A 27,253-nucleotide genomic window follows, 5' to 3' on the forward strand; every position below is an offset into this window, starting at 1 on the left:
ATCTCAAGTCATCCTTCTTGTTCTCTGGCCAGTGGACCCAGATGGTCTGAAGGAGAAAGTGTGGCTGGTGCCCTCGCACAGCCCTGCCTCACTTAAATCCAAGTCACTTGCAAGTCCTGCCATCATCTCCCTGATGCCAGGGTCCTCTGGGAGAAGGAATGCCGGACACCACCTGGCCACATGCTCTGGCTGGCCACCCTTGCAGCTTCCCAAACTGAGGCCGCTCTACCCCGGTGCTCCAGGCCTTGTTTCCTTCAAGTCCCAACTAATGCCCACCTTCCCGAGCCCCGTTATTTTTGGTGCCTTCCCGCCCTTAACCATTCCCCAGTTATCCTCATTTGTACAACGATCTTCTCCGTTACACCTTGAGCTCCTCTGGGACTGTCTTCTGCTCCATCCCCGGGGCTTAGCACAGTTCCGGGCACACAGCAGGCACTAAATTAACGCTGACAGGCCGGGTGATTCTAATTAGGCGTCGGCTATAATCATCTCAAGGCCCACCCAAGGGAGACAGGCCACAGGGGCTCCCGTCTTCCTGGTGGCACACACGGCTCTACCCCGGGGCAGGCCCTCGGGAATCCTAACTCACTTTCCTATTGTGTTTTTGTATTTTGGGCAGGGAACTGGAGCGACGGAAAGGAGGGGCAGCGAGGGGGAAAGCATGTGAGAGAAATTAGGAGGAAGCCCACGGCGCCCCACGGGGTCCACGCAGCCGCACACGTCTCCGCCCGTCCCAGGCGGGAGGGAGGAGCGGGCTGGGGAAGCTCGCACAAAGCTCGGCCGCAGCTCTCCGACACTTAGCGGAAGAGGCTCTCCCCAGGCCTCCCGCCACTTCCGGTTCCCTTCCCCTTTCCCCACAGTTCCCCCGAGGGCGGAGCGCCGTTTACGGTCAGCGCTAGGGCGGGGTCGCCTTCTGCCGAAAGAGCTCCCCTCACTGGGACCCGCCCGAGCTAATCGCCGACTTTTCGGGAGCGGCTCCCACCCAGAGCCAGCGCCTGGCCCCACCAGTTAAACGCAGATAGGAGTCGCCTCGGCGTGGGTCAGCCCAGCGGAGCAGAGCAGAGCAGCCGCCGGCGACGCTCCGGCCTACGCACGCGCCTCCCAGGAGCGCCGGTCCGAGGAGCCGGAGTCCGCCGCACGCCGCAGCCATGGGGGCGTGTCCCCGCCGTGGGGCCTGGCTCCGCTCCGTGGGGCTCCTCGGGGCGCTGGCGTTGCTCGGACTGCCGCGGGCCAGCGGTGAGAAGGGGGCGCCGGGGGGACAGGAGGGAGAGGGGCCGAGGGGTGCGGAATCCCCCCGCGGGTCCCGCGCCCTGCCCCGGCGGGATGGGGGGTGGGGCTGAGCCGCTCTGCGTTCCCCTGGAACCCCCGGGACGTGGACGAGCCTTCGTGGGGGTCCGCGCTCGAGGACTCTGATCGCTTGCCGCGATGCGTACACCTCGGCTCTAGACCTATGGAAACGGAATCCGAGTCATGACCATTAATCGAGCCCTTATTGAGCCCTTGCTGTGTGCCAGGCGCTGGCTGCTGGCAGGAGATGAGATAAAAGCGATAGCGGTCTGGGTCTGGCAGACTCGGTGTCGGGAGGACCGGGAACGGTGGCGCTGGCACCTGGGGAGACCGGCCTGCGGGGGCGGGGGGCGACTTCGGGCCGCCCCTGCACCCCGGGCTGTTTCGTTTCTGCTGCATTTATTTATTTATTTAGAATGACCGAAATGGTTTCGCCACGTGACTGCTTTAGCCACAGTGGAAAGTTTTATATATATATATATGTATACACACACGCTTACATACACATACACATACACACAAGGCGGTGGCGTTTTTGTCCCACTAGAGAGAGTGCTTGGGTGGGTTAGGTATCGTCGATTTAAGTTGCCTTAGAAAGTTGACTTAGGGTGACCGGTATCAGGGGGCTGATTTAGGGGCTGCTGTCAGACACATGTTTGTAGAGTAGCACCGATCCTGATACTTTCCCCGAAGGGCTTTTGAGCATTTGTCCCACTGATGATCTTTCGTGGCTCCTAAGTTGCCATACAAATTAATATAGAATTAGGTGTTTTTTTAAAATAAGTTATAACTTAAGAATCAGCCCTTTGTGAAGTTAACTGAATCAAAAAGAGGGACAAAAAAGGTATTCACAGTTGGCAGCCATTCCGTTTGTGTAGTTCCTTCCTAAAACTATTTGGAAATCATCATTTCATTGGTGAGTCAGGGCTCTACTCAGGACTCCACGTTTGTTTTATAGTGATAATTCATACTTTCTCAGAGCAACTGAAAGCCCAGATCTTGGAGCTGTTTCTGTTGAAATAAGACTAGGAAAGTAACTAGAGACTTGTGAATGAGGTTCTGAAATCAAATCTTTGATTAACATTTTGCCTCCCCAAAACAAACTTAGGCTTTGACTGTGATGTGCCCCAATTCATGTCAGACCTTGTTTCCTGAATTATGCCAGGGGTGAGAAGAAACCTGGTATCACGGTAAAAAGAGGGGAAAGGAATCAGCATTTATATAAACCTGCTATGTGCTAGGCACTGTGCTAAGCACTTTAAAATATTATCTCTTTGATGCTTCACAGTAAACCCTACCAATTACCCTGCTCTAATATCATCTTCCTTTTCTACTTGAGGGAACTGAGGCAAACAAGTGACCTGCCCAGGGTTGTACAGCTAGTAAATGTCTGAGACTGGATTATTCTTAGAAAGATAGTTAAGATTCTTTTAATGAATAAGTCTCCCTTCTCACTGGAATTGTGTATGGTTTGTAATATTTAATCACTTTTTTTTAGGTGATTGTAGTACTCTGCCAGCAATTCCTCATGCTCATCCAGAAGAAAACTATGATGCTTCTAAAACCTTTGGTGAAGGAACCACCATAACTTACAAATGTGATACTGGTTATGTTAAACTGCCTGGAAAATCAGACTCAATTACTTGCCAGGGTGTGGAATGGTCAGAAATTCCACAATTTTGTGATCGTAAGTTGTTAATTTAGGTTTGTATTTAAAGTAAATGATTTGCTTGTTAAAAACTAAGTATTTAACAGACTGGACAGAAGCAGTGTGGCCTGGTAGATTAGATAGGACACTGATCTTAAAATTTGAGTCCATATTCTGCCTCAGAGGGTTACTGGTCATGTGGCCCTGGGCAGTTAGGTAAACTTTCTGTGCCACATTTTCCTCATCTGTAAAATGAAGAGATTAGGCTTAGTGGAGGGTCCTTCCAGCTCTAAATCTGTAATCTTGTGAATTTTAACACTTTAACAGCTTATTCCTTTTTCCTTCTATTTCCTGTTCTTTGTCAGTTATCAGTGTTTGTTATATTTTTCCCCCTTTATAGGACCAGTTTGAAAGCTATATAGTAGTACCTTAAATTGTTAAATTTGTATTTCTTAATCTGGGCTCAGATACTTAGCACCACACCCAGAAATAACTGGCCGTGTAACCTTGAGCAAGTTACTTAACCCTGATTGCTTTAAAAAAAAATTTTTTTGTATTTCTTTGATCTCTAGTGAGGTTGAATTTTTTTAAGGTTGTTACTGACAGACACTTATAAATTGTCCTTTGATTATGCAAAGTGAACTGAGTATTGCCCTTTAGTAATACAGATGCAATTTTTTATGGTATGAGTTGAGACTCAGTCTTTGTTTTTGTCATATTGCTGTCTGTTTTCCAAAAAAATATTTTTAAAATGATCCTTAACCTAGTTTTTATTTTCCACAAATTATATCAAACATATATACATTTGAATATATGTCAGTTCTGTTTCTGTGAACTTTATCGCATTCCATTGGTCTTTTTTCCCTCCAAGAATGAAGTACTTTTGATAACCAATTCCACTCAATTAAAGATTTTATAGGAAGACATAGACAAGAGTTGAACAGGATTAAGAGGGTATGTAGATGTGTAATAATCTCCATTGTTGGAGAGAGTATTCACATTCAGTAAGATGTTTTCTGACTTATACTTCATATATGTAAAGTCACTTAAAAAGCAGCCTGCATGAGTTGTAATATAGCAAAGAACCCCAAAGTAAGCAAACATAGACCTCTTAAGAGGGGAAAATAGATGTTTTGAAGTCTCTACGGTAGTGGTTCATGTACTTTAGGATTGACCCTTTCCTCCATAGGCTATTCTGTTTTACACAGTTCTAAGTTTGTTAGTTGTCTGATTTCAAAGCCCACACTAGGTTAGAAGGATCAAATTACAGAATCACAGAATCCGAATTAGAAGAGAACGTATAGTCCATAATCCAAACCATCCTTGAATAAGAATTTCTTCTAAATGTAATTTGTAAGTAGTAATCCAGCCTTTGTTTAAAGATCTGCATTGGGATGGGAGTAGAGTGACTCAGTATTGCCAGAGATACCCTATTTCACTTTTGATAGTTCTGATTATTAGGAAAATTTTCCATATATCAAACCCAAATCTGCTTCCCTGTAACTTGTGTCCTGTTGCCCCAAGTTTTATCTGCTGAAACCAAGGAGAGCAAGTCTAAGCTCTTTAAAAACTTGAAGACAGTGATCCTATTTCCTAGTCTTAATCTTCACATTGTCAAACTAAAAATTCTTGGTTCTTTCCATTTGTTCTGATATGGCATAATTTCATTGCCCTTCACAATCCTGGCCACCCTTCGCTGTATGTTCTCTCTCAATTTCTTCTGTGCTTCCTTCTACCTCCGAATCTACATTCCGATGATTCTTTCTAAAAGGTGGTACCCTGAACTATACAAATTTATTCATGTGTGGTCTGAAGTCTCTAATGCAGTCCTGGGCTCCATCACATTACCATTCTATACTATTGATTTATTGAGCTGTCGGTCTGCTAAGACCTCCAGTCTTTTTCAAACAAACTTTTACTCTAAGCTTGCCTTTCCAGTCATGTACTGGAGAAGTATATATATATTTTTAAATTTATTTACTTTTAGTTTTCACCATTAAAGTTCCACAATCCCTTGAGTTTTAAATTTTCTCCCCCTTTCCCCACCATGGTGGCATGCAATCAAATATAGGTTCTACAAATACCTTCACATTAAACATTTGTCAGGTTGTAAAGAAGGATTATAAGCAATGGAGTGAACAATGATAAAGAGGAAACAAAACAAAGCAAAAAAGAGAGCAAGCAGTTTGCTTCAGTTTACATTCAGACTCTGTAGTTCTTTCTCTGGATGTAGACATCTTCCATCCTGGGTCTTTTGGAGTTGTCTCATAGCCTTGCCTTGCTAAGAGGAGCCCAGTCTATCAAAGTCGTTACACATACATTGTTTGTGTCTGTGATTGTGCACAAATTTCTCCTGGTTCTGCTCTTCTCACTCAGCATCAGTTTATATAAGTCTCTCTCTCCAGGTTATTATAAAGTCCATCTGCTCCTCATTTCTTATAGTACAATAGTATTCCATTACAATCATATACCACAACTTGTTTTTGCCTCATCCTCTCTGACATTTATAATTGAGAAGTATATTTTTTGGAAGCAAGTATGGGAATTTAAATTTAACAGGGAACATCTTATTAGATTTAGCCCAGCAGTTTAGTCATTCAGGATTTTTTTGGATCCTGAATTTGTTCATTGTGTTAGCCGTCCCTCTTCTAAACTTCGTGTCATTTGTACCTTTGATAAGCATTTTGTTGATTAAAATATTAAGCTAGAGTGATCCCTGGGATGTTTTACTGGTGACTTCCTTCCAAGTTGACATCAGGCTATTAGTGACTCCTCTTTGGTTCTGGTAGTAATGCAGTCCATAAAATCTGTTTTCCATCTTTTCATCTTGTTTTGCACTGTCTTTTAGTGCTGTTTTCGTTGTCATTGTTGAACATATTTTAAAAAAAAAATCCAAATGGGGCAGCCAGGTAGCACAGCAAGTAAGAGCACTGGCTCCAGTGTCGGGATGACCTGGGGATCGAATCCGGGCTCAGACACTTAGCACCCACCCAGAAACACCTGGCCGCATAAACTTGAGCAAGTTACTTAACCCCAGTTGCTTAGGGGCGGCCAGGTGGCTCAGCAAGTAAGAGCACTGGCTCCAGTGTTGGGATAACCTGGGGATCAAATCCAGGCTCAGATACTTAGCACCACACCCAGAAATAACTGGCCATGTAACCTTGAGCAAGTTGCTTAACCCCGATTGCTTTAAAAAAAAAAAAATCCAAATTAATGAATAGTTGGGTTCCATGGATAGCCACATCATTGTTTAGACAACTCCCTCTTTTTTCCACAACTGAATTATTTCTCTAATTTTAGAATTTCCTCTTGAGCTTTTTATTCTTTCTGGGATAACTTTCTCTATAGAATTTTTAGGCCATAAAATGCTACCTTTCCTTTCTCTGAGGGAGAAATCTGTTCTCCTAAATTCTAGGGTGTATGCCAGACATTCTAGCTTTCCTGGCTTTCTTCATCATGAATTCTAAAGATGAGTAGTTATATCATGTTGCTTGCATTTTTACTTCACCAATTCTCTCTTGTTAGAATGGGGTATAAAATAGCTATTCTCTATAGGGTCTCTATAATCCTTTTTTAAAAATAATTAATTTTAGGGGCAGCTAGGTGGCACAGTGAATAGAGCACTGGCCCTGGAGTCAGGAGGACCTGAGTTCAAATCCGTCCTCAGACACTCAACACAAAACTAGCAGTGTGACCTTGGGCTTAACTCTAGTTGCCCAGCCTTGCCCCCTCCAAAAAGCAAAAGAAAAAAGTTTAGTTAATTTTAGAAATTAATTTTTAGTTTTCAATATTCATTTATGTAAGATTTTGAGTTTTAGGGGGCAGAGCCAAGATGGCAGAGTAAAAACAGGGACTTGAGCTCTCCCCCAAATCCCTCTAAATTTCTGTTAAAAAAAAATTACTCTAAACAAATTCCAGAGCTACAGAACCCACAAAATGACAGAGTGAAACCCATCTCCAGCCCAAAAAAGTTCAGAAGGCAAACCAGGAAGGGTCTATTGCACTGGACTGGGAGCAGAGCACAGTCCCTCGTGGGCACAGACCTGCCAGAGGAGAACTCAGGGGATCAAATCACTGCCAGCTGTGGTGGTTTCCAGACTTCTCAACCCAGAAATGCTGAAGACAAGTAGAAAGTCAGTGGGGAAATTCTGTCAGACCTGGGTGAGAGAAGAGCACAGTCCAGCTGGGGGTAGCAGAGGTGGTGCAGTGGCACAGCAGCTGCTTTGGGAACTCCAGGCCCCAGATGGTGGGGGTATCAAGCAGGTGATCAGAGGGCAATTGCAGGGGTCTCTTTGCTTGCACTGAGGCAGGATTCTCTTGCTTTGCCCTGCTTGGATCTGGGTTGCAGTCTTGAATGGCTGTCCTGGGGTGAGGAGGAATGCTGGCATGGCAGAACTTGTGGCAGCTGTGGAAAGGGAGTTCTCCTCATAGTTCCAAGGCAGAAAAGAGTGCTTGTAGTCAGTCACTCACAAGCCAGGAGAGAAGTAAACACCTCTCCTTTGATCATACCACCTTAGAAGAGCTGAAATTTTACAGGTTCCTAGAAGTAACTGACAGTTGCAAAAAAATCCCTGAAAATTGGGACAGAGCATTCTCCACTCTGAAAGCAGAGTCCTACTTTGAAAAGAGCTCAAAAGTCAAGTAATTGGCTGGGAACATAAGCAAACAGTGTAGAAAAAAATCAGACTATAGAGTCTTACTTTTGTGACAAAGAAAATCAAAACATACAACCAGAAGAAGAGAACAAAAGTCAAAGCTACTACATATAAACTCTCAAAAAAAAATATGAATTGGTCATAGGCTGTGGAGGAGCTCAAAAAGGATTTTGAAAATCAAGTAACAGAAGTAGAGGAAAAATTGGGAAGAGAAATGAGAGTGATGTAAGAAAATCATGAAAAATGAGTCAACAACTTGCTAAAGGAGACCCCCAAAAAGTACTGAAGAAAATAACACCTTAAAAAACAGACTTACCTAAATGGCAAAAGAGGTCCAAAAAGCCAATGAGGAGAAAAATACTTTAAAAAAGCAGAATTGGCCAAATGAAAAAAGAGGTCCAGAAACTCACTGAAGAAAATAATCCCTTAAAAAATTAGAATGGAGCAAATGGAAGCTAATGACTTTATGAGAAATCAAGAAATTATAAAACAGAACCAAAAGGATGAAAAAATGGAAGACAGTGTGAAATATCTCATTAGAAAAACCACTGACCTGGAAAACAGATACAGGAAAGATAACTTAAAAATTATTGGAATACCTGAAAACTGTGATCAAAAAAGAGTGTAGACATCATCTTTCAAGAAATTATCAAAGAAAATTGTCCTGATATTCTAAAACAAGAAAGTAAAATAGAAATTGAAAGAATCCACCAATAGCTTCTTGAAAAAGATCCCAAAAAGAAAATTCCTAGGAATATTATAGCCAAATTCCAGAGTTCCCAGGTCAAGGAGAAAATATTGTAAGCAGCTAGCAAGAAACAATTCAAGTGTTATGGAAACACAATCAGGATAACAAGCTTCTATGTTAAGGGTTTGAAGGGCTTGGAATATGATATTTTGGAGGTCAAATGAGCTAGGATTAAAGCCAAGAATCACTTACCCAGCAAAACTGAGTATAATACTCCAGTGGAAAACATTGACATTCAATGAAATAGAGGACTTTCAAGCATTCTTGATGAAAAATCCAGAGCTGAACAGAAAATCTGATTTTCAAATACAAGAATCAAGAAAAGTATGAAAAGGTAAACAGGGAAGAGAAATCGTAATGGACTTACTAAAGTTTGAACTGTTTGTTTAGATATATATACGCACACATGTATATAGACAGAGGGCACAGGGTGAGTTGAATATGAAGGGATGATATCTAAAAAATAAAATTGAGGAGTAAGAGAGGAATATATTTAGAGGAGAAAGAAAGAGATAGAAGAGGATAAATTATCCCACATAAAAGAGGCAAGAAAAAATTGTTACAATGGAGGGGAAAAGGGAGGAGGTGAAAGAGGGTGAGTCAACCTTACTCTCATTGGATTTGGCTTTAGGAGGGAATAGCAAACACTCATTTGGGTATCTTACCCTACAGGAAAGTAGGGGGAAAGGGGACAAAAGGCGGGGGGATGATAGAAGGGAGGTCAGATGGGGGTAAGGGGTAGTCAGAAGCAAACACTTTTGGAAAGGGACAGGGTCAAAGGAAAAAATAGAGTAAGTGGGGGACGAGATAGGATAGAGGGACATATAGTAAGACTTTCACAATGTGACTACTATGGAAATGTTTTATGTAACTACATATGCATGACCTATATTGAATTGCTTGTCTTCTCAATGGGGGTGGGTGGGGATAGATGAAAGGGGAGAATAGAAGGGGGATGAATGGAACTCAGAGTTTTATTAAAAATGTCAAAAAAAATTGTTTTTACATGCAGCTGGTTAAGATATATAGGCAGTGGGGTATAGAAATCTATCTTGCCTTACAAAAAAGTAAGGGGATGAGGGAGGGGCTATTGGGGTAAGGGGTAATCAGAATACATGCCATCTTGAGGTGGGAGGTAGGGGAGAGATGGGGAGAAAATTTGGAGCTCAAAATCTTGTGGAAATGAATGTTGAAAACTAAAAATAAATTTTGAGGGGAAAAAAAGATTGCGAGTTTTACATTATCTTCCCTTCTCTCCCCTCTGCAAGACAGCATGCTGAATAATGTAGGCTCTCCATTGTAATGTAATGCCAAGGAAAAGCAACTTCCCAAGGTTCAAAATACCAGCATAGGTGCTCTCCATTTTATTCAGTGACAAAGTAAGAACAGAGAAGATCAAAATATGACATCATTCAAAATACAGCATTTGTATTGATTACATGATTAAATAATCTCCAAGTACTTCCCCACCCCAGGACCTTCCATTCATTCAATCAATTACAAAGTCCCTGTTCTAAATACTACTCCACCCCTAGGCTGTACCTTCATTTAGTCGACCACAAAGCCCCTCTTCTCAAATGGAGATTAGTTTCCAATCTAAGTAAAGTACATTCATTTGTTTCACCATAGAACACAAAAAGGTCAAAAGTCCCCCACCCCTGGATCACAATTGAATCTACCCCAGAGTTACATCAAGTCTAAGCACAGCACTTAATACCCAAACAAGGTCTTTTCTTCATCTTGACAGGAGGCAAGTTCTCAGCAATCTTAGAACCCCTGAAAACATTAGCAAAACCCTCTCCCAGGATTTCTGTAAACATACAACAAGAAAATCCTTCTTCAGGGCTTCGGAACCAACAGAAAGGTTCCCAGACCCTTGCAACAACAGCACTGTCCTTCACCAGTGGACAGTATTCACTCTCTGTCTGCAGGACAGTCTCAGTAGCTCTGAACCAACAGAAAGGTTCCCAGACCCCCTGCAACAACAGCACTGTCCTTCACCAGTGGACAGTATTCACTCTCTGTCTGCAGGACAGTCTCAGGAGCTCTTAGCCAACAGCCAGGTTCTAGGACTTCTTCAATGGGACTGTCTTTCACCAGTGGACAAATCTGGCAAAAGAACATCAAAACAGACAGACAAAGTACCAACAAAACAGCCATGTCTCCTCAGTCCTTGGCAGCTGCGGGGGCAGGTCTCAAAAGTCCAGGGCGATTCAAAGTGGCCCTCTGCAATCCTCTCAGTCTCTCTGCCTCCACGAGGGTGCTGCTTCCAAAAAGTTCTTCTGCCTCTCTCTTGTCTCTCCAAATTTATGTCACCAGCTCCTCCCAGTTCAGGACTCTCTTTTTACATCAAGAAGTCTATCCCACAGGTGGGATTAACAAGCTCTGGGTTTTAACACAATCAACTTGAAAACCAAGCCAATAAAGGGGAATCTTTATATTCCATTACTATCACATCCATATACATTCATATTAAAGATTTTTACATTCATCATGTTGTAAAAAAGAATTAGGACCAATGGGAAGAACCCCAAGAAAGAAGCAAAACAACAACAAAAAAGAACAAATAATATTCTTCTGCATTCAGCCTCCATAGCTCTTTCTCTGGATGTGGACAGCATTTTCCATCATGAGTCTTTTGGAATTGGCTTAGATCCTTGCATTGCTGAGAAGAGCTAAGTCTATCAAAGTTAGTCAATGACAATGTGGCTATTACTGTGTACAATGTTCTCCTGGTTCAGCTCACTTCACTCAGCATTGGTTCATATAAGTCTTTCCAGGTTTTTCTAAAATCCACTTGCTCATCATTTCTTAGAGCACAGTAGTATTCTATTACAATCCTATACCACAACTTGTTCAGCCATTTCCTACTTGATGGGCATCCCCTTGATTTCCAGTTTTCGACCACCACAAAAAGAACTGCTACAAATATTTTTGCACATGTGGGTCCTTTTCCTATTTTTATGATCTCTTTGGGACACAGACCTAGAAGTGGTATTTCTGGGTCAAAGGATATGCACAATTTTGTAGCCCATTGGGCATAGTTCCAAATTGCTCTCCAAAATGGTTGGATTAGTTCACAACTCCACCAACAATGCATTAGTGTTCAAGTCCAACATTTATCATTTTCTTGTTATGTTAGTCAATCTGATAGGTGTGTTGTGGTACCTCAGAGTTGTTTTGATGTGCATTTCTGTAGTCAGTAGTGATTTAGAGCATTTTTTCATATGGCTATAGAAAGATTTAATTTCTTCATCTGAAAACTGCCTGTTTATATCCTTTGATCATTTATCAATTGGGGACTGACTTGTATTCTTAAAAATTAAATCAGTTCTCTACGTATTTTAGAAATGAGGCCTTTGTCAGAGACACTGACAGTAATCAGGATAGCTCAGATACAGGCCAGAGCTGAATGGTTTAACTGGGGGAGAAGGTAGAGTTCTTCTGGAGGACCATGTCTCTACTGGATTGATTAGTTTGTACTAACTTCAATGACAAATGGCATTGTAAATATTCTTTAATTATTACTTCAAGCACCTGTTCAGTCTTCTCATAAAAACTATCATACTGGAGGCAGGGGACTACATTCTTTACCTTCTCTTCCCAGCCTTCTGCTTCTCTTGTAATCTTGGTTGCATTGGCTTTGTGCAAAAACTTTTCAAATTAATGTAATCAAAATCATGCATTTTGCATTTCCTAATGTTCTCTATCTTTTGTTTGGTCATAAATTCTTCCCTTCTCCATAAATTTGATCAGTAAACTATTCCTTGCTCTCCTACTTTGCTTATAGTATCAACCTTTATATCTAAATTGTGTACCCATTTTGAGTATGGTATGCAGTACTTTGTATACGGTATAAAATGTTGGCCTATGCTAGTTTCTGCCATGCTGTGTTCCAGTTTTCCCAGCAGTTTTTGTTAAATAGTGAGTTCTTACCCCAGAAGCTGGAATCTTTGGGTTTATCAAACAGATACTATAGGCATTGACTGCTGTGTTGTGTATACCTAACCTATTCCACTGATCCACTACTCTTTCTTACCCAGTATCAAGTTGTTTTGATGAGTACTGTTTTATAATACAATTTAAGATCTGGTATGACTAAGGCCATCTTCCCTTGCATTTTTTTTCATTAGTTCCCTTGATATTCTGCACCTTTTGTTCTTCCAGATGAATTTGTTATTATTTTTTGTAGCTCTATAAAATAATTTTTTGGTGGTTTGGTTGGTATGGCACTGAATAAGTAAATGAATTTAGGTATAATTGTCATTTTTATTACATTAGCTTAGCCTACCCATGAGCTACTAATACTTTTCCAGGTATTTAGATCTGACTTTATTCGTGTGGAAAGTGTTTTATAATTGTGTTCATATAGTTCCTGGGTTTGTTTTGGCAGGTAGACTCCCAAATATTTTATAATGTCTACAGTAATTTTAAATTGAATTTCTCTACCTCTTGCTTTTGGGTTTTTTTACTAATATATAGCAATGCCAGTGATTTATGTGGGTTTATATTCTGCAACTTTGCTAAATTATTTCAAGTAATTTTTAACTTAATTCTCTAGGATTCTCTAAGTATATCATCTGCAAAGAGTGAGAGCTTTGTTTCTTCTTTGCCTGTTCTAATTATTTCAGTTTCTTTTTCTTCTCTTATTGCTAACACTAACATTTTTAGTATAAGATTGAATTAAGAGTGCTGATAATGGACATCCTTGTTTCAGTCTGTATGTTATCGGAAATGCTTATTGAAAATGTTATTGGAAATCTTGTCCCCATTACATGCAATGCTTGCTGATGGTTTTCTCTGTATTACTTTTTAAGAGAGAAATTGTCATTGAGGCAATTTTGATAGAGAATCGCTTTTAGAGGCTATGGTGGCAATTGATACTCTGTTAATGGGGTAGGATACAGATTGAAAAGCTGACACAAGAATCCCAAAAAACATAAGTCTAGAGATATGTTTAGTATCAGGACAAAGAATCTTGCACACATCTCATTTTCCTTGAGAAAGAGTGGGTATGGATGTGTGTAGAGTTGATATCCCTTTCACACTAGTTAATGTAATAACAGAAAGGGCTTTTAAAAGAAACACAAAGGCTTGTTTATACCTTATTACACTTTTACAAAATCTGCAGTTTCACTCGTGGAATTGGAAGTGCTCAGCTTTGGTGTCTTGCAGCAGGTTGACTCACCCAGTGGAATACTCTGTTTCATGTAGGAAGCAGAGAGAGAGGGAGAAAACCAAGTGAGAAAGTAGATTAGTGATGCATTACCAGAGCACACAGCGAGGGGTTCAAGTGGATTATATTTCTCAGCCCCACTGTCCATAGCATCTTGTCCACTGGTCCAGTAGGAAAGACTGAATACAGCACAGAGCAGAGAATCAGTGGAAGTGATTGAAGGAGTATGACCCCTAGCAGCAGAGAAGAGAGCCAACTGTGGATTCAGGGACTTAGCCCAGGCACTGAGGAAGAGAGCAGTCGAAGGAAACCTATCTTAGCAACCAGTGCAGCAGAGATGCTGCTCTCAGATGGTGCAGCCTGAGGACATTGAGGCCCTGTAGCACTGAAGGATTAACTAGTTACCTTCCTGTATGTGTGCTTCACTACCAGTATACTCTTAGTTGTCCTCACCCCCCCCTTTTTTTTTTTTGCCTTTTGGAGGGCAATTGGGGTTAAGTAACCTGCCCAAGGTTACATGGCTAGCTTTTTGTGTGGGGTGTTAAGTGTCTGAGGCCAGAACCGAACTCGGGTCCTCCTGACTCTGGGGCTGGCACTTTACTCACTGCACCACCTAGCTGCCCCTAAAGGAATGCCTTGTTCATTCAACATTTTTTTTAATTGTCCTCACTCTTAACTGATGCTTTTTGTATGTGGGGGAGACTGTACCCTAAGTTTATGGTATGTGAGGAGGTAGAACTGTACTATCCTATCTTAGTAAATGTCTCTTCCTTGCGGTCACTGTATCTATAGGCTAACTATTTAAAGATAAGTGTATTGGCTGGAGCTCATGAGCTATAATTTTAGGATTGTGAACCCATCAAGTTCCTTTGAACCCTGGACATAATGGTTTTCCCTTTTGGGGGCCCAACCTGCATCCTTTAAATGCTGGATTGAGAAGATAGTACTACAGAGAGAACTCTGCATGGTATTATAACAATTATAGTTGTTGTTGTCATTAATGGTGATACTAGATTACAAAAAAAGATTGGATTTTATTCAGCATATTCTTTTAAGGAGACAAGGACATTTATAACACAGTGTAGATTTTTACCCAAGATACTTTTTAAAAAATTAAACAATTTTGGTGTTTTAGAGGGTGAACTTCAGCTCCTCCGGAGGCTTATTCATGTGGAAGAGCCCATTCCCTAGAGGTGCCCGGTACATGGGAATGATGCTCTTATTTGTTTAAAGTGTGAATCATTTCCAATCCAGCATTTCTTGAGCAGCTCATGCTTACATTTCTGGGTTATTCCACTGTGTAGAGTATTATGCACAGGAGACATAAGAGAAGGTAGAGAATAGAGTCTCCTGCTCCCAGTATGATAGTTTTTATGAGAAGACCTAACAGGTGCTTGAAGTAATAATTGAAGAATATTTACAATGCCATTTGTCACTGAAGTTAGTACAAACTAATCAATTCAGTAGAGATGTGATCCTCCAGAGGAACTCCACCTTCTCCCCGAGTTGAACCACTCAGCTCTGACCTGGATCTGAGCTATCCTGATTACTTCATGAGACTAAAAACTCAGCCCATTTATATCCACCTGGCTCCAGACCACTGTTTGACCTCATATATAACCATGAATAAGGAAACGAGGGCCTGTTCAGCTCAAGCATCTTATCATCTGCTCTGCTGCTATGAGAGTACTCCCACTTCCTTGTGACCCTCCTCCTTGTTATCCTGTCCCAGGAAAAGTAGCCAAATCAGTGATACCTTCACAAATAGGATGAATGTAACAATTATTTGCCCATGTAGAATTACCCTCAATTCCTGTGACTTCCTTCTGCAGACCAAAACTCTTCTCAGGTTCCAGCTTCCTTTGTATGTGTTATTTCCCCTATTAGAAATAAAGTCTTTTATAAGTATATCTCCACTGCCTAGCATATGTGCCTGTTTGCATAGTAGGTGCTTAATGAGGTCTTTTTCATTCACTTGATTATCAAGGGATTCCTGGAAGAAATGAGTTTTGAATGTGGTAAAAAAAAAATACAGAATAACATCTCTCTTTTGCATGTATTGTTGAATTAGAAACTCATTCTTATACAAACATTATAGAGAATTTTTTGGTATATAAGCATGCCAAGACATATTGTAGCTTTTTTCTCTTTGTAAACTTTTTGAGGAAAATATTTTGATCATTTATTCATTACTGCATTTCTTTATTCATGTGTTTTTCCCTTTTGTTCTCAGGTAGCTGTAATGCCCCAGATCTGTCCAATGCTATGCAGCTAGATGCTACATTCGTAAATAAAAATTACTTTCCTATTAACAGCACTGTGACTTTTCTATGTCGGCCAGGACATACACCCAGTCAATTTAGTCCTCTCATCAGTACTTGTCAAGAAAATGGAACATGGTCACCTGTCTCAGGGTCTTGTAAAAGTGAGTAATTCTATCATATACATTGTATCTTAGTCATTATTATTGGAATTTTCCATTAATTTATATTGACCTTCTGAAACCATATTCTTTCCTATGGTGCATTTTTATACTTAACTACAGGCTGCCATATACTTTTTTTTTTTTGCAATTTTTTTTCCTCATTTCCTGTTTATTTTTGGGTTTGGGAGCGTCGTCTTTTCAATATGAAAAAAGCAGCAAGTTCAACACACAACAGAAATCTAGGAAGTGGGAAGGGGGAAGAGCCCAAGATAGAAACCGCAGAAGTGGAAAGGATGAGAGAAAATGAAAGGTTTGATTATGGGAAGGGAAGTGTCCTGTTGCCCCTACTCCCTTCTTTTGGAGGGATTTGATTTGGGGGGGGGGGGAGTGGAAGAAAATTGAAATCCTCCCCAAATGAGAGACTTGATCTGGAATTTTGGGAGTTGAAGTAGTTCTCACTTCTCAAACTGCGGAAGGGTGGGTGGGTCCCAAAATGACGGGAAGATAAAGAGCTGAGGGGAGAAGCCCACCTGGCAGAGTGAGGCACAGACCCCTCCAAAGAAAAACAAACATTTAGGAGAGAAACTAAAACTGGGAGGAATAATACTGTCAACACTTCCCCTAGAGCTGGGGTAGAAGAGATAAAGGGGAAGGGGCAGTGCCATATACTTTTAAAACACTCATTGTTTCCAGAAAATCTTTGTACTGTTGATTTTTTTCAGCTATAATTTTCATTGCTGCCTTTTGTTTTTATATTAGTTATTTCAGAATGTTCTTCCCTCCAGCCCCCCTTTAGGACTGGACCTTTGTACCCAGTGATCCATCCCAATAACAAAACAAAACATTTTCTCCAGCATATTGAAGACATCTATAATTTGTGTTATTTTGTGCCCCTAATTTCTCACTTCACCAAAAAAGGGTGATTCTTTTGCTCATCTCCTTTGGTGCAAGTTTAATGATTTAAAATGACTTAGCAGTTGGCTTCATTTTAGTACTTTTTTCTCTTACCTAGTTAAGTATATTTTCCTTTTCCAGTTTATGTCATTCTGCATTACTGTATAGAAGTCTTCCCATGTATCTCTGGTCATCAGATGTATTTTTTTTCAAAAATTAAGTTTTTCAAAGGAATTACAAACTTAACCCTATGGAAGAAGACAATTCTGAGGTCTGTGTAATAAGATAGGCAACTTACTATGCTGTTGATAGAGCTATACATTGATGTAACATTCTGAAAAACAATTCAGATTTATGTGAGAAAATTAATTAAATTCTAAATAATCTTTGAGCCAGAGATGCCACAGCTAGGAAAAGAATGAAACACCTCAGTATTCACATAATGTTTAAATACTTTTGTTTAGCCATCGCCCAATCAGTGGGAACCTGTTTTGTTTGTGATTTTTTGCTACCACAAATTTGCTGCTATGAATATTGTGGAATTAGAATAAAATGAGCTACTTGGTCATTCAGTATTTAGCTCTAGCAGAAGGCTGTTCAATAAAGTAAGGCATTAAAGTACTTCACGTTGATTCAGCTGAGCAAAGCTTCTCTGTCTGAGATGCCCAGGGTGATCTGTCAGCCAAGCATCAGAGCTCCCTGAAGGGACTTGTAAGGCAGTGAGGAAGTGACATCAACAGCCTGAACATTTAGTTACTCGAGCTCATCAGGTCTTGAAAAAGGCTTCAGTACTTGGTAAGGTGTAAAACCTGCCCACATGAGTGGGAGATGGGGTTAGGATATTGCTCCTTCCACACACCATATACCATAATGAACCCAAAATGCTTGTGGCCCTTGTATATTAAAGGTCAGACCATAAAAAATTAGAAAAGAACTAGATCAGGTATCTTTTGCAGCTATTGCCAGAGGGAGAATTCTTCAGCCAAACAAAGCAAAAAGATGATCACAAAAGATAAAATCAATAATTTTAGTTTATGTGAAATTGAAAAGCTTTTGCATAATCAGTGCAATTAGGAAAAGAAGGGAAGCTTTTGACTGAGAAAAAACCTTTATATCATAGCTGTGATAAGATCTGCTATCCAAATAAGGAACTCATACAAATGTTAAGAACATTTTCTAGTAGATGAGAAGTTAAAGCATAGCAACATCAAGTTCTCAAAAGAATCACAGGCCATTAACCATTTGAAAGATGGCTCAGAATCACTAATAATAAGGGAAGTGCAAATCAAATAATGTAAAAAACAAAAATCAGAAAACCTGAGATTTCACCTCAACACTCAATAAATTGTGATGACTAAAGATAGGCATAGTCTTTATTGGAGGGACTGTAACCAGGTATGCTGCTGTGAGGCAACTAGGTGGCTCAGTAGAATAGAGCATAGGGCCTGGAGTCAAGAAGACCTGAGTTCAGATCCAGCCTTAGACACTTCCTAACAGTGTGACTCTGGGTAAGTCACTTAACCCAGTTACCACATCTGTAAAATGAACTAGAGAAGGAAATGGCAAACCACACCCAAATGGGGTCCTGAAGGATCACACACAACTGAAATGACTGAACAACAACAAAGGTGCCTTCCCAAAAGTCTTCAGAGAAATACAGGTCTTATTCATTCAGATATTCATAGAATGCTCTTTTATGCTAGCAAACATGTATGTTGATTAGGGAGTGGATAAACAAAATGTAGTATGTAGCTGCAATGGGATATTATTGTACCATTAAGAAACAATATGAAAAATTCATTGAGGTATGGGAAGATTCATATGAATCTGTGTAGAGTAAAATAGGTACAGCCAGGAAAACAGTGTCTAGTATTATGGTAGTATAAGGGGAAAAGCCAAAAAATGAAACTGAATGCCATGTAATTATAATGACCAAGAATAGTCTCAGGTAACAGCTGAGAAAAGGTACACACTTCCTTTTTTTGTAGAGATGGGGAATAGGGGTTCATTTGTACTCTCAGAAAAAGTAAATGTGTTGGGGGCGGCTGGGTGGCTCAGTGAGTAGAGCACCAACCCTGGAGTCAGGAGGACCTGAGTTCAAATCTGGCCTCAGACACTTAACACAAAAAACTAGCCGTGTGACATTGGGTAAATCACTTAACCCCAATTGGCCCTCAAAAAAAAAAGTAAATGTGTTGGTTGGATTTTTTTCCTCTTTTAAAATTTGTTATAAAGGTTGGCTCCATGGTTAAAGGAAAGATGAGGGATCTATTTGAAATTGAGGATTGTATAAAAATCAATTAAAAGTTTTAATTTTTATAATAAAATTATATTCCATTAAAAAAGAACACTTTTGGGGTGGCTAGGTGGCGCAGTGAGTAGAGTGCTGGCCCTGGAGTCAGGAGGACCTGAGTTCAAATGTGGCCTCAGACACTTAACACACACAAACAAAAAAAAAAACCTAGCCATGTGACCTTGGACAAGTTACTTAAACCCAATTGCCCTCCAAAAAGCAAAAAACAAAACAAAACACTTTATGTCTTTTGCCATTATTTGGGGGCAGGGAATAGCTCTTAGTTATACATATTTATGTTAATTCCCCATCTATTTTGACTGCTAGATTTTTATCAGAGATGTTTGATGTAGGCTTTTTGCAGTTGAGAGTTTTCATTTCTATCCTAATTGTATTGATTTTGTGCAAAATTTTCTAAGTTTTAGATAGGCGATATTGTCTGTATTCTCTCTGTTGACCACTTTGTTAATTAAGAATTCTGCTTCTGGCCATACTCTCCTTCCATTCTCCTCTATTTTGTTATGACACAGGCTTTCATGTTTAGTTTGCGCATCCATTGGGATCTTACCTTGGTATATGGTGTAAGACACTGTTGTAAATAATCAGTTTTCTTCCATCCTGCTTCTCAGTTTTCCCAGCATTTCTTGATAAGGTTTTTTTCTTTGTAATTCTGAACCTTATCTGTGACCTGTAATGAGATCTGTAACAGATAAATCAAGAAAATATTCTGGTGACTTGAGGGTTTAGTTTGTATTTGGGCACAGAAAGAACTCATTTTAGTCTTTCAGTCTTTGAGTTATGCCAGAAAACATCAAAGAGCACATAAGTTCCTTAAGCTCAGGGGCTGTTGAATTTTTGTCTCTATGTTCTCAGCACCTAGCACAATTTCCTGCACATAGTAGGCATTTAATAAATGCTTGTTGTTTGGTTAGTTTGTGCTATATTCAATGCACTCAACAAGTGGCATTATTAACATTCTTGTGTTATTTGAAGTACTGAATTTGGAGGCAGAAAACCTGTGATTGAGCCTTGTCTCTGACACTTCAAAGCTGGGTGAGAGCAGGCAAGTTACCTAGCCCTTTGGGGCCAAGTTTCCTAATCTTTAAAATGGAGATAATGATACCTGTTGTGTCTTCCTCATTGGATCACTCTGAGGCTCAGATTGGGTGTTTCGTAGATGACAAATTTGTTAGCTAAGATAAAACACCTAATTTAAGGTATATCAATATCTTTCCTGCCATATAGAAATCATTATCTATGTTTATGTGTATGTACCACTTTTAAAAGTTTACAGTGCTATGTAAATGTTATTTTTTTTTTTAACCAGAAAAATCATGCCCACGTCCAGAAGATTTAGACAATGGTCGATTTGATATGCCAACTGATACCTTGTTTGGTTCACGTATTGTTTATTCTTGTGATGAAGGGTAAGTTGTTTCTTAAAAGAAGTGAAATGAGTTAACTCATTTAGTTTTCTTATTTTGTTTAGCTATTTTTAGGGCTTGTAAAACATCCACTGTACTAGGCATCTTTATCTGGTACATTGTAATTCTGATGGCTTTTATAATAGTAACTATCATAGTGTGGCTTCTTGAAGCCAATGCCTTTGCTACAGGCTCTGCAGATCCCATTAATTTGGAAAAGCATTGTGGTATAGCTCAGTGGTGGCGTGTATACTGGGTGCTCAAAGGTAAGTCCAGCAAAGTTTGGAAATGGCATTAGTTGACTGACTTAAGGTGACAAAGATTTGTGGCCATGATAACTCTCAGAAGGTTCTTTACTAAGAAGTAGAAGGGTTGGTATCTGTTTTTGGTGGTTGGCTCAGCCACACTAATGAAATCATAGATCATTGAGGAATCTTAGTATTTATTTGTTTCCTCATTTCATTACACTGATAACATGAGTATGTCATTACAATAGAACAACTCTCCTTATCTCCTGCTATTTGCAATCTTTTTATCCATGTCCGAGGAAAAATGAGAGAGAGGCTTTAAGATGGAATATAGGTTGTTACACTGGATGTTGGAAGTAACTCCAACTTCATCTGACAGGTCTCTATCCTTTTATCTTATTGACTGTCATAACTAATTACAATTATAAACATATCGCAAATATCTAGTTTAATAATGGTCGCTGAAGATTTTTGTCAGAGACAACAGACTGAACCTGTTGAAGAGAGCAATCATTAGTCTTGGTTTAATTTGAGCTTTAACCCAAGAGGCATTCCTGAAGGTGTTTACAAAGGAGTTTGCTACCTTTTTTTTTTTTTTTTAGAAGATACACTCTTCACATTCCTGAAGGAGGCTGTTAGGGTCAGGCTTCAATGGTGCTTATCTGCCTCCTCTCTGTGCTGTAAATGTCCATAATGAGCCATGAGCAGGGAGTTCTGTCAGTAGCTTATATCCTGAATGGTCATCATTTATTTGATTGTAATCCACAAGAATGTTAGACTACTGCAAGGTAGTGGTGCTATGGTTCTATGAATGCTAAATATTCAGGAACTGCTTGTTTTCTTTTCAGAATAATTCCAAAGCAAATGTTGGAGAGAATTGAATACTTATTACAAGAAATCATAGTACAATTAATTGTAATTCAGTACATTATTCAACAAATATTAATTAAATGCCTACTGTGCACATTTGTATAAGACATTGGAGATACAAAGATGAAATTGGTACCATCATGAAACAACTTTTTTCTCTATATTAGTAATATGAGGAGATTAATGGAAATATGGAATTAGATAATCCTGTAAAGGTATTTTCATGAACTATCCTTCCTCTAGATACTGTTTATGTAAGCTGAGTTAATAGAAACTTTGTATATAGTAGCTACTAAATAAGTATATGCCATAGTGTATACACAGACATAAATATAAGATGTGGTCCCTGCCCTCAAGTAGCTGACAGTGTGTTTGGAAGTACTGTAAACTATGGGCACATAAAAAAAGTTATCTAAATAAGAGTGGTATGATAGTAATGTATAAAATAAACATGTGAATAGATGCTAGAATTTCTAGAGATTGCTCTTGGTTGAGGTGGCGAGGAAAGATTTCATAAATGAAATGACTAGCCCTGAAAAGACGTGGAAAATTAGGTAGGCAGATATGATGAGGAATGATATTCAAGTTGGGGTAAACAATATAAGCTAAGCAAGGCATTTTAAAGATAAGGTCAGGGGACATTGAGAAAAACTGTCCAGATCAAATTCATGTTAAGTGAGTTTACTCTTTGTTTATTTAAGGGTTGGGTATCAGGGCACTATAAGTGTCTTTATTTGATTAACCAGTAGGAGTTTCGATTGCCACTTTTATGATATATTTCTTGAGCTTTTACCAAGGCTTTGGTGTAACTGTAGTTTAGCAAGATGAAGGTAATATACCAATCTCCTAGCTTATCCTAGAAGTCATATTGCCCTATAACATTTCCTCTTATCTTCAGCTACACTTTAATAGGTGATTCTACTAGATACTGTGAGATTGCTGGAAACAAAGTTCTGTGGAGTGGTAACGTTCCACATTGCAAAAGTAAGTAAATGATGGAATTATTACACTTGAGTTTTTTGGATGTATATTTGTAAATTGTGTAGTGTTTATCTTTTAATCTGTTATTCAAAATGTAAATTGAAATTCATACTAAAATGTTACTCATTTTCAAATGGTCTTGATTTAGCCCATGTGCAATAATCCCCAACTTATAAATTGGTTATGTTTCTAACATTCATTTGTGAACTGTGACAGTGTCCTAGATTAGCTTACCAAAATACATTTACTCATGATGTAAATGACTTCTAATAATGCCACCCTGAATTCTATGTCTTTAAAGTTTAGAGAATGGGGCGGCTAGGTGGCGCAGTGAATAGAGCACCAACCCTGGAGTCAGGAGGACCAGGGTTCAAATCTAGCCTCAGACACTTAATACTAGCTGTGTAACCTTGGGCAAGTCACTTAACCCCAATTGCCCTGCCTTCCCCCCTCTAAAAAGAAAAAAAAAGTTTAGAGGAGAGAGAGTATCATTTCTTGGGGAAAAGACCAAACCCAAAGCAAAATTTAGAAATAGGCTACTTTTCCTTTTACAGCCTCCTATCTCCTAGTGCCCTTCATGTTGCCAAAAAACTCTTAACCCTCTGTATCCAGGCCCACCTTCCAAAATAACTCCCTACTCTGAAATTATGTACTTGCTCTTCCTTACCTTTCTTTTCTGCAGTCAAGTATCCTATTCCTTTCATGTTGCAATCTTAGCTAGGAATAAAATAGTCAGAACTAATTCACACTGAATACTTCAGCTCAATAACACAAATATTTATTAAGTGCTAACAATGTAGAACACACTGTGCTAAGCACCAGGGGTGTAAAGAAAAAGAACAGTATTGTCCTCTGAGGCCTGTGCTTGGGGGCAGCATTTAAGAGGAAGAAGGAATATTAACATTAAGTAACCAGTAAGATGAGCTGAAAAGTGGGAGGGCTCTAACAACTAGGGGAATGGGCAGAGCTTTCTGTGGTGAGAGTGGGAGGACAGAAGTCTAGAGATTTTTGGAAGTGATGAAGGCGTTCCGGACACAATGGAAAGCCTACACAAAGGTGTGACGGTAAAAAATGGATGTGAAATGAGTCTGAAAATATAGGCAGGAGCCAGACTGTGAAAGGCTTTAAGTTTAAAACTAAAGACTTGGTATTATCTTGATTCTCAAATAATTAAGGAGCTCTTGAGGATTCTTTTACAAGGTAGTTACATGACTATTTTATTTTAGATTATTTTGCCAGCTCTGGATACAAGGTGATCAAGTAGAAGTGTGATGTATAAAAAGTTCGAGAGACATAATTTCTGGAATAATCATTTTATTAATAATGCTAGCATATTATTGATAAAAGGATGTTCATTTGACTGTCTCTCAGACCAAAGACAAAACATGGATCAGACTCAACCCTTATATGCCCTTGGAAAAGTGGGTGTTTTGAGGGTGGAAAGCAACTCTGATTGGTTAACAATGGGAGAATTGATATGAGAGGTAGACCTATTCTAATGAAGTGTTGGGGAAATGATTTTGATCCATTTACTTCCTAGTCATTCCCAGCCTTGGGCAATTTAATCAAAGAATTTACCCCCATCCAAATCTGAGTAAAACACTGTGGGCTGGAATTCACCTAGATAAGATGATCTAGGTGTGGCAAATTTTCGGCAGAGGACTGCAATGTCCTTCAAAGACTGGGCTTCAGACAAGGAAGTAGGACAGGGAAAAAGCATTGGATCTCCCCCATAATTGGTACACAGCAGAAATAGGGAAGAGAGATAGGATTGGGGGCAAGATGCTGATTGTTTATTGAGCCCTCTGGAGAAATTTGTGTTCTAAAAAGAAGTGGTGTACTAAACTACATTAAATCTCTTAATTGGTGAAATTTCAGGCTTTTTTGATATAGTGAAATAAAAAAAACTTTAGAAACATATTTTTGAATTGGAAGGCAGGGATTCTAGCCAGGTTTTGTTCCCTTCAGTTTATTCCTGTTTTTAGAGCAGTGAATGTTTATTAAATACCTGTTTGTATACGAAGTCAAAAGCATTGAAATCAAGACAAAACTGCCATCTAGGATTTTGCATTTTATGCTTGATAGCACATGAACCCAGAAAAGTAAATATAAGATACTTTGAGGAAGGTGAAGGCAAACTTATAATTCTGGATCAGGAAAGGATTCCCAGAGGAGATAGCACTTGAACTGAAACTTAAAGGAATAGAAGGAATCTAAAGGTATGTATGTATGAGGGTGATGGGGAGTGATGAGTGAGAGCAAAGAAAGGGATTTCATGTACAAAGGGCAGACAGTAGAAAAGCACAATAAGGTTGGACAACAAGTAAAAGGTGATGGAAGAGGGTCTAACCTAGATTATTGGTCATATGAGTGTAGAAGAAAATGGACGTCAGAGAAGTGGAGGTAGAATTGGCAAGACTTGGAAAGTCATTGAATATGAGGAGAGCGGTTTGGGAGAAGAATAGGTTAAAGATAAATTTCAGGGTTTCTGACCTGGGTAATTGGGAGGATGGTGGTACCCACAACAATAATAGGGAAGCTTCACAGCTCTTCCTCTGCTTCTGGAGCCACACTCTTCAAAGACTTCCCCTCCTTTACCCTCTTCTGATTTCATTAAGCCTGTAAAGTTTTGTGTTTCTTAGAAAGTATAGTCAGAGTACGTAGCTATAGGTAAATAAGTGTCCTGATACCTACAGCATGACTCCAGGCTTTCTGTCCCACCTTCTCTTCTGTTGGCTGAATCCTTTCTCCAAAGCAAAACTCATCTTTTACTTAGCCAACATAAAAAGCTGCCCTAGGACAGTGCTCATAATGCTCCCACCTAGGAGCCTGGGACAGCCTTTTTCCAGGGCATGAAGAACAAGTGCCTTCTTTCTCTCCTCCTGCCAAGCAGATTGCAGTAATTCCTATAACACTAACTTGATGCCTTGGGAAGAGCTGCTCTTGGCCTTCTCTTTCTCTTAGCCTACCCCTTCACTTCCTTTGCCTAATCCAATAATTGGGCCAGTACAACCTTAGGTTGAGTTTCAACTAAATGGTTAAAACTTTCAGTCCCCTTGAAAATAACATTTTTGGTTCAGCAAGTGAATAAAAGAAAATTCTTACATTTAATTTTTTTCTTTTTCATAAGTTAATACTTGTACACCACCTCCAAGTATCGAAGATGGGAAGCACAATGGTGTCGACAAGGATTTCTTTACATATGGTGAGGCAGTGACTTATCACTGTGATTCACGTGGTCGAGATCCATTTTCACTTATCGGAGATGCCACCATTTTTTGTAATAAAGATGGACAATGGAATAAGTCTCCTCCTCAATGTAAAGGTGATGAATTTCTTTAGAGTTTTTTTTCCTTCTTAATCTATAAATAGTAAAAGACTACTTTGAAAATAATCATATTGGGTTTAACAGTGTATGAGTAGAAGCAATGCCCATGTCTCATATAAAGTCTGCCTTTAATTTAACGTAGTATGGCCGGTATGGAGTAAAAACTGATTGTGCTTCTCAAATGTTGTTACATATACCTAGGACTGGAAATGATTTGTGTACTGTGTGCTTTTTGGGGTCTGTAACATGATGGTGTAGATATTCAGGGTATTTCATTAGGATTCAATTCAAGAAAAAAATCTGTACCAATATTTTCACATACAAATTCACTACTAATTGTGAGAATATCATCACTACAAATGGAAGGAAAATTTTCACTTCTATACCTGTGTGGTAGGCTTACATTTATGTGACTTGTATGTTGAATGAAGTTTGCTGATTCAGCTTTAAAGAAGTTTATTTATCACCCAAAGAATCAGAGCTAAGATTAGGATACATGTCTTGCCTGTGGTGGTAAATGCTTTAGACACTTAGACCAGGCTAACAAGTATAAGCTATGGGTATGGTTAATTTTAAAACTACTTTAAGAGAGCCCAAATTAAACAATAGTATTAAGTTCTAAGTTAATGATGTTACATATAAAGAAAGCTTTTAGTAGCTAATAATAATGTAAAATTTCTAAGGGAAATATATCCTGTGTGTTTTGGGGTACCTTATTTCCTTTTTTTTTTTACTTGTTACAAGGCAGTTTTGATCTGATTTTGATTATATTTCTAGACATTTTAAACCGATAGCTCTTTATTAACTTTCCTCGAATACTTACATTGAAGTCACATCCCATCTAGGACTTCTGGATCTTTAGAAAAGTGTAACATCAAAAACCCTCGTAGATTTTTACAGCTGTAAACATTTTGATTGTTTTGTGTCTAGGAGCTAGTCCACCCCTACCCAGCCTGATGCCCCCTCCCTTTTTAAAAACATAATGACATTACAAATGTTTTCACATAGTTAAAAAAAATACTTTTAATTATTTCCTCCCCATGGAGTTGTGAATGGTCTAATTCTGGAGAGTAATTGGGAACTATGATCAAAGCGTATAAAACTGTGCATACCCTTTGACCCAGTAATACCACTACTGTATCCAAAAAGGTTCAGAGAAAAAGGAAAAGACATATGTACAAAAATATTTATAGCAATTCTTTTTGTAGTGACAAAGAATTGGAAATTGGAAAGGATGCCCATCAATTGGGGAATGGTTGAAGGAGTTATATAATTG

At 39.4% G+C, this 27,253-nt stretch overlaps 1 protein-coding gene across 8 annotated transcripts in view; it reads left to right on the forward strand.

Annotated features, from left to right (window-relative positions):
• The first annotated feature begins 828 nt into the window (after positions 1–828).
• LOC138151226 (membrane cofactor protein-like) overlaps positions 829–27,253 on the forward strand; it is a 51,125-nt gene continuing 24,700 nt past the window's right edge. For 4 of the 8 annotated variants that reach the window (XR_011165767.1, XM_069074744.1, XM_069074747.1 and 1 more), the window contains exons 1-6: positions 829–1,236; positions 2,786–2,974; positions 15,748–15,939; positions 20,454–20,553; positions 22,567–22,652; positions 25,780–25,974. Coding sequence is in view for 7 of the 8 variants with exons in the window: in XM_069074744.1 (XP_068930845.1) it covers positions 1,149–1,236; positions 2,786–2,974; positions 15,748–15,939; positions 20,454–20,553; positions 22,567–22,652; positions 25,780–25,974 (850 nt within the window). In the remaining variant the exon portion in view is untranslated. The remainder of the gene's footprint in view (positions 1,237–2,785; positions 2,975–15,747; positions 15,940–20,453; positions 20,554–22,566; positions 22,653–25,779; positions 25,975–27,253) is intronic. The other 4 variants (XM_069074742.1, XM_069074743.1, XM_069074746.1 and 1 more) reach the window with 2 other exon arrangements.

Source organism: Petaurus breviceps, unplaced genomic scaffold (assembly GCF_028583685.1).
Source record: "Petaurus breviceps papuanus isolate PSGF00001 unplaced genomic scaffold, PetGlider_PUasm1.0 90895, whole genome shotgun sequence".
NCBI classification, from domain to species: domain Eukaryota; kingdom Metazoa; phylum Chordata; class Mammalia; order Diprotodontia; family Petauridae; genus Petaurus; species Petaurus breviceps.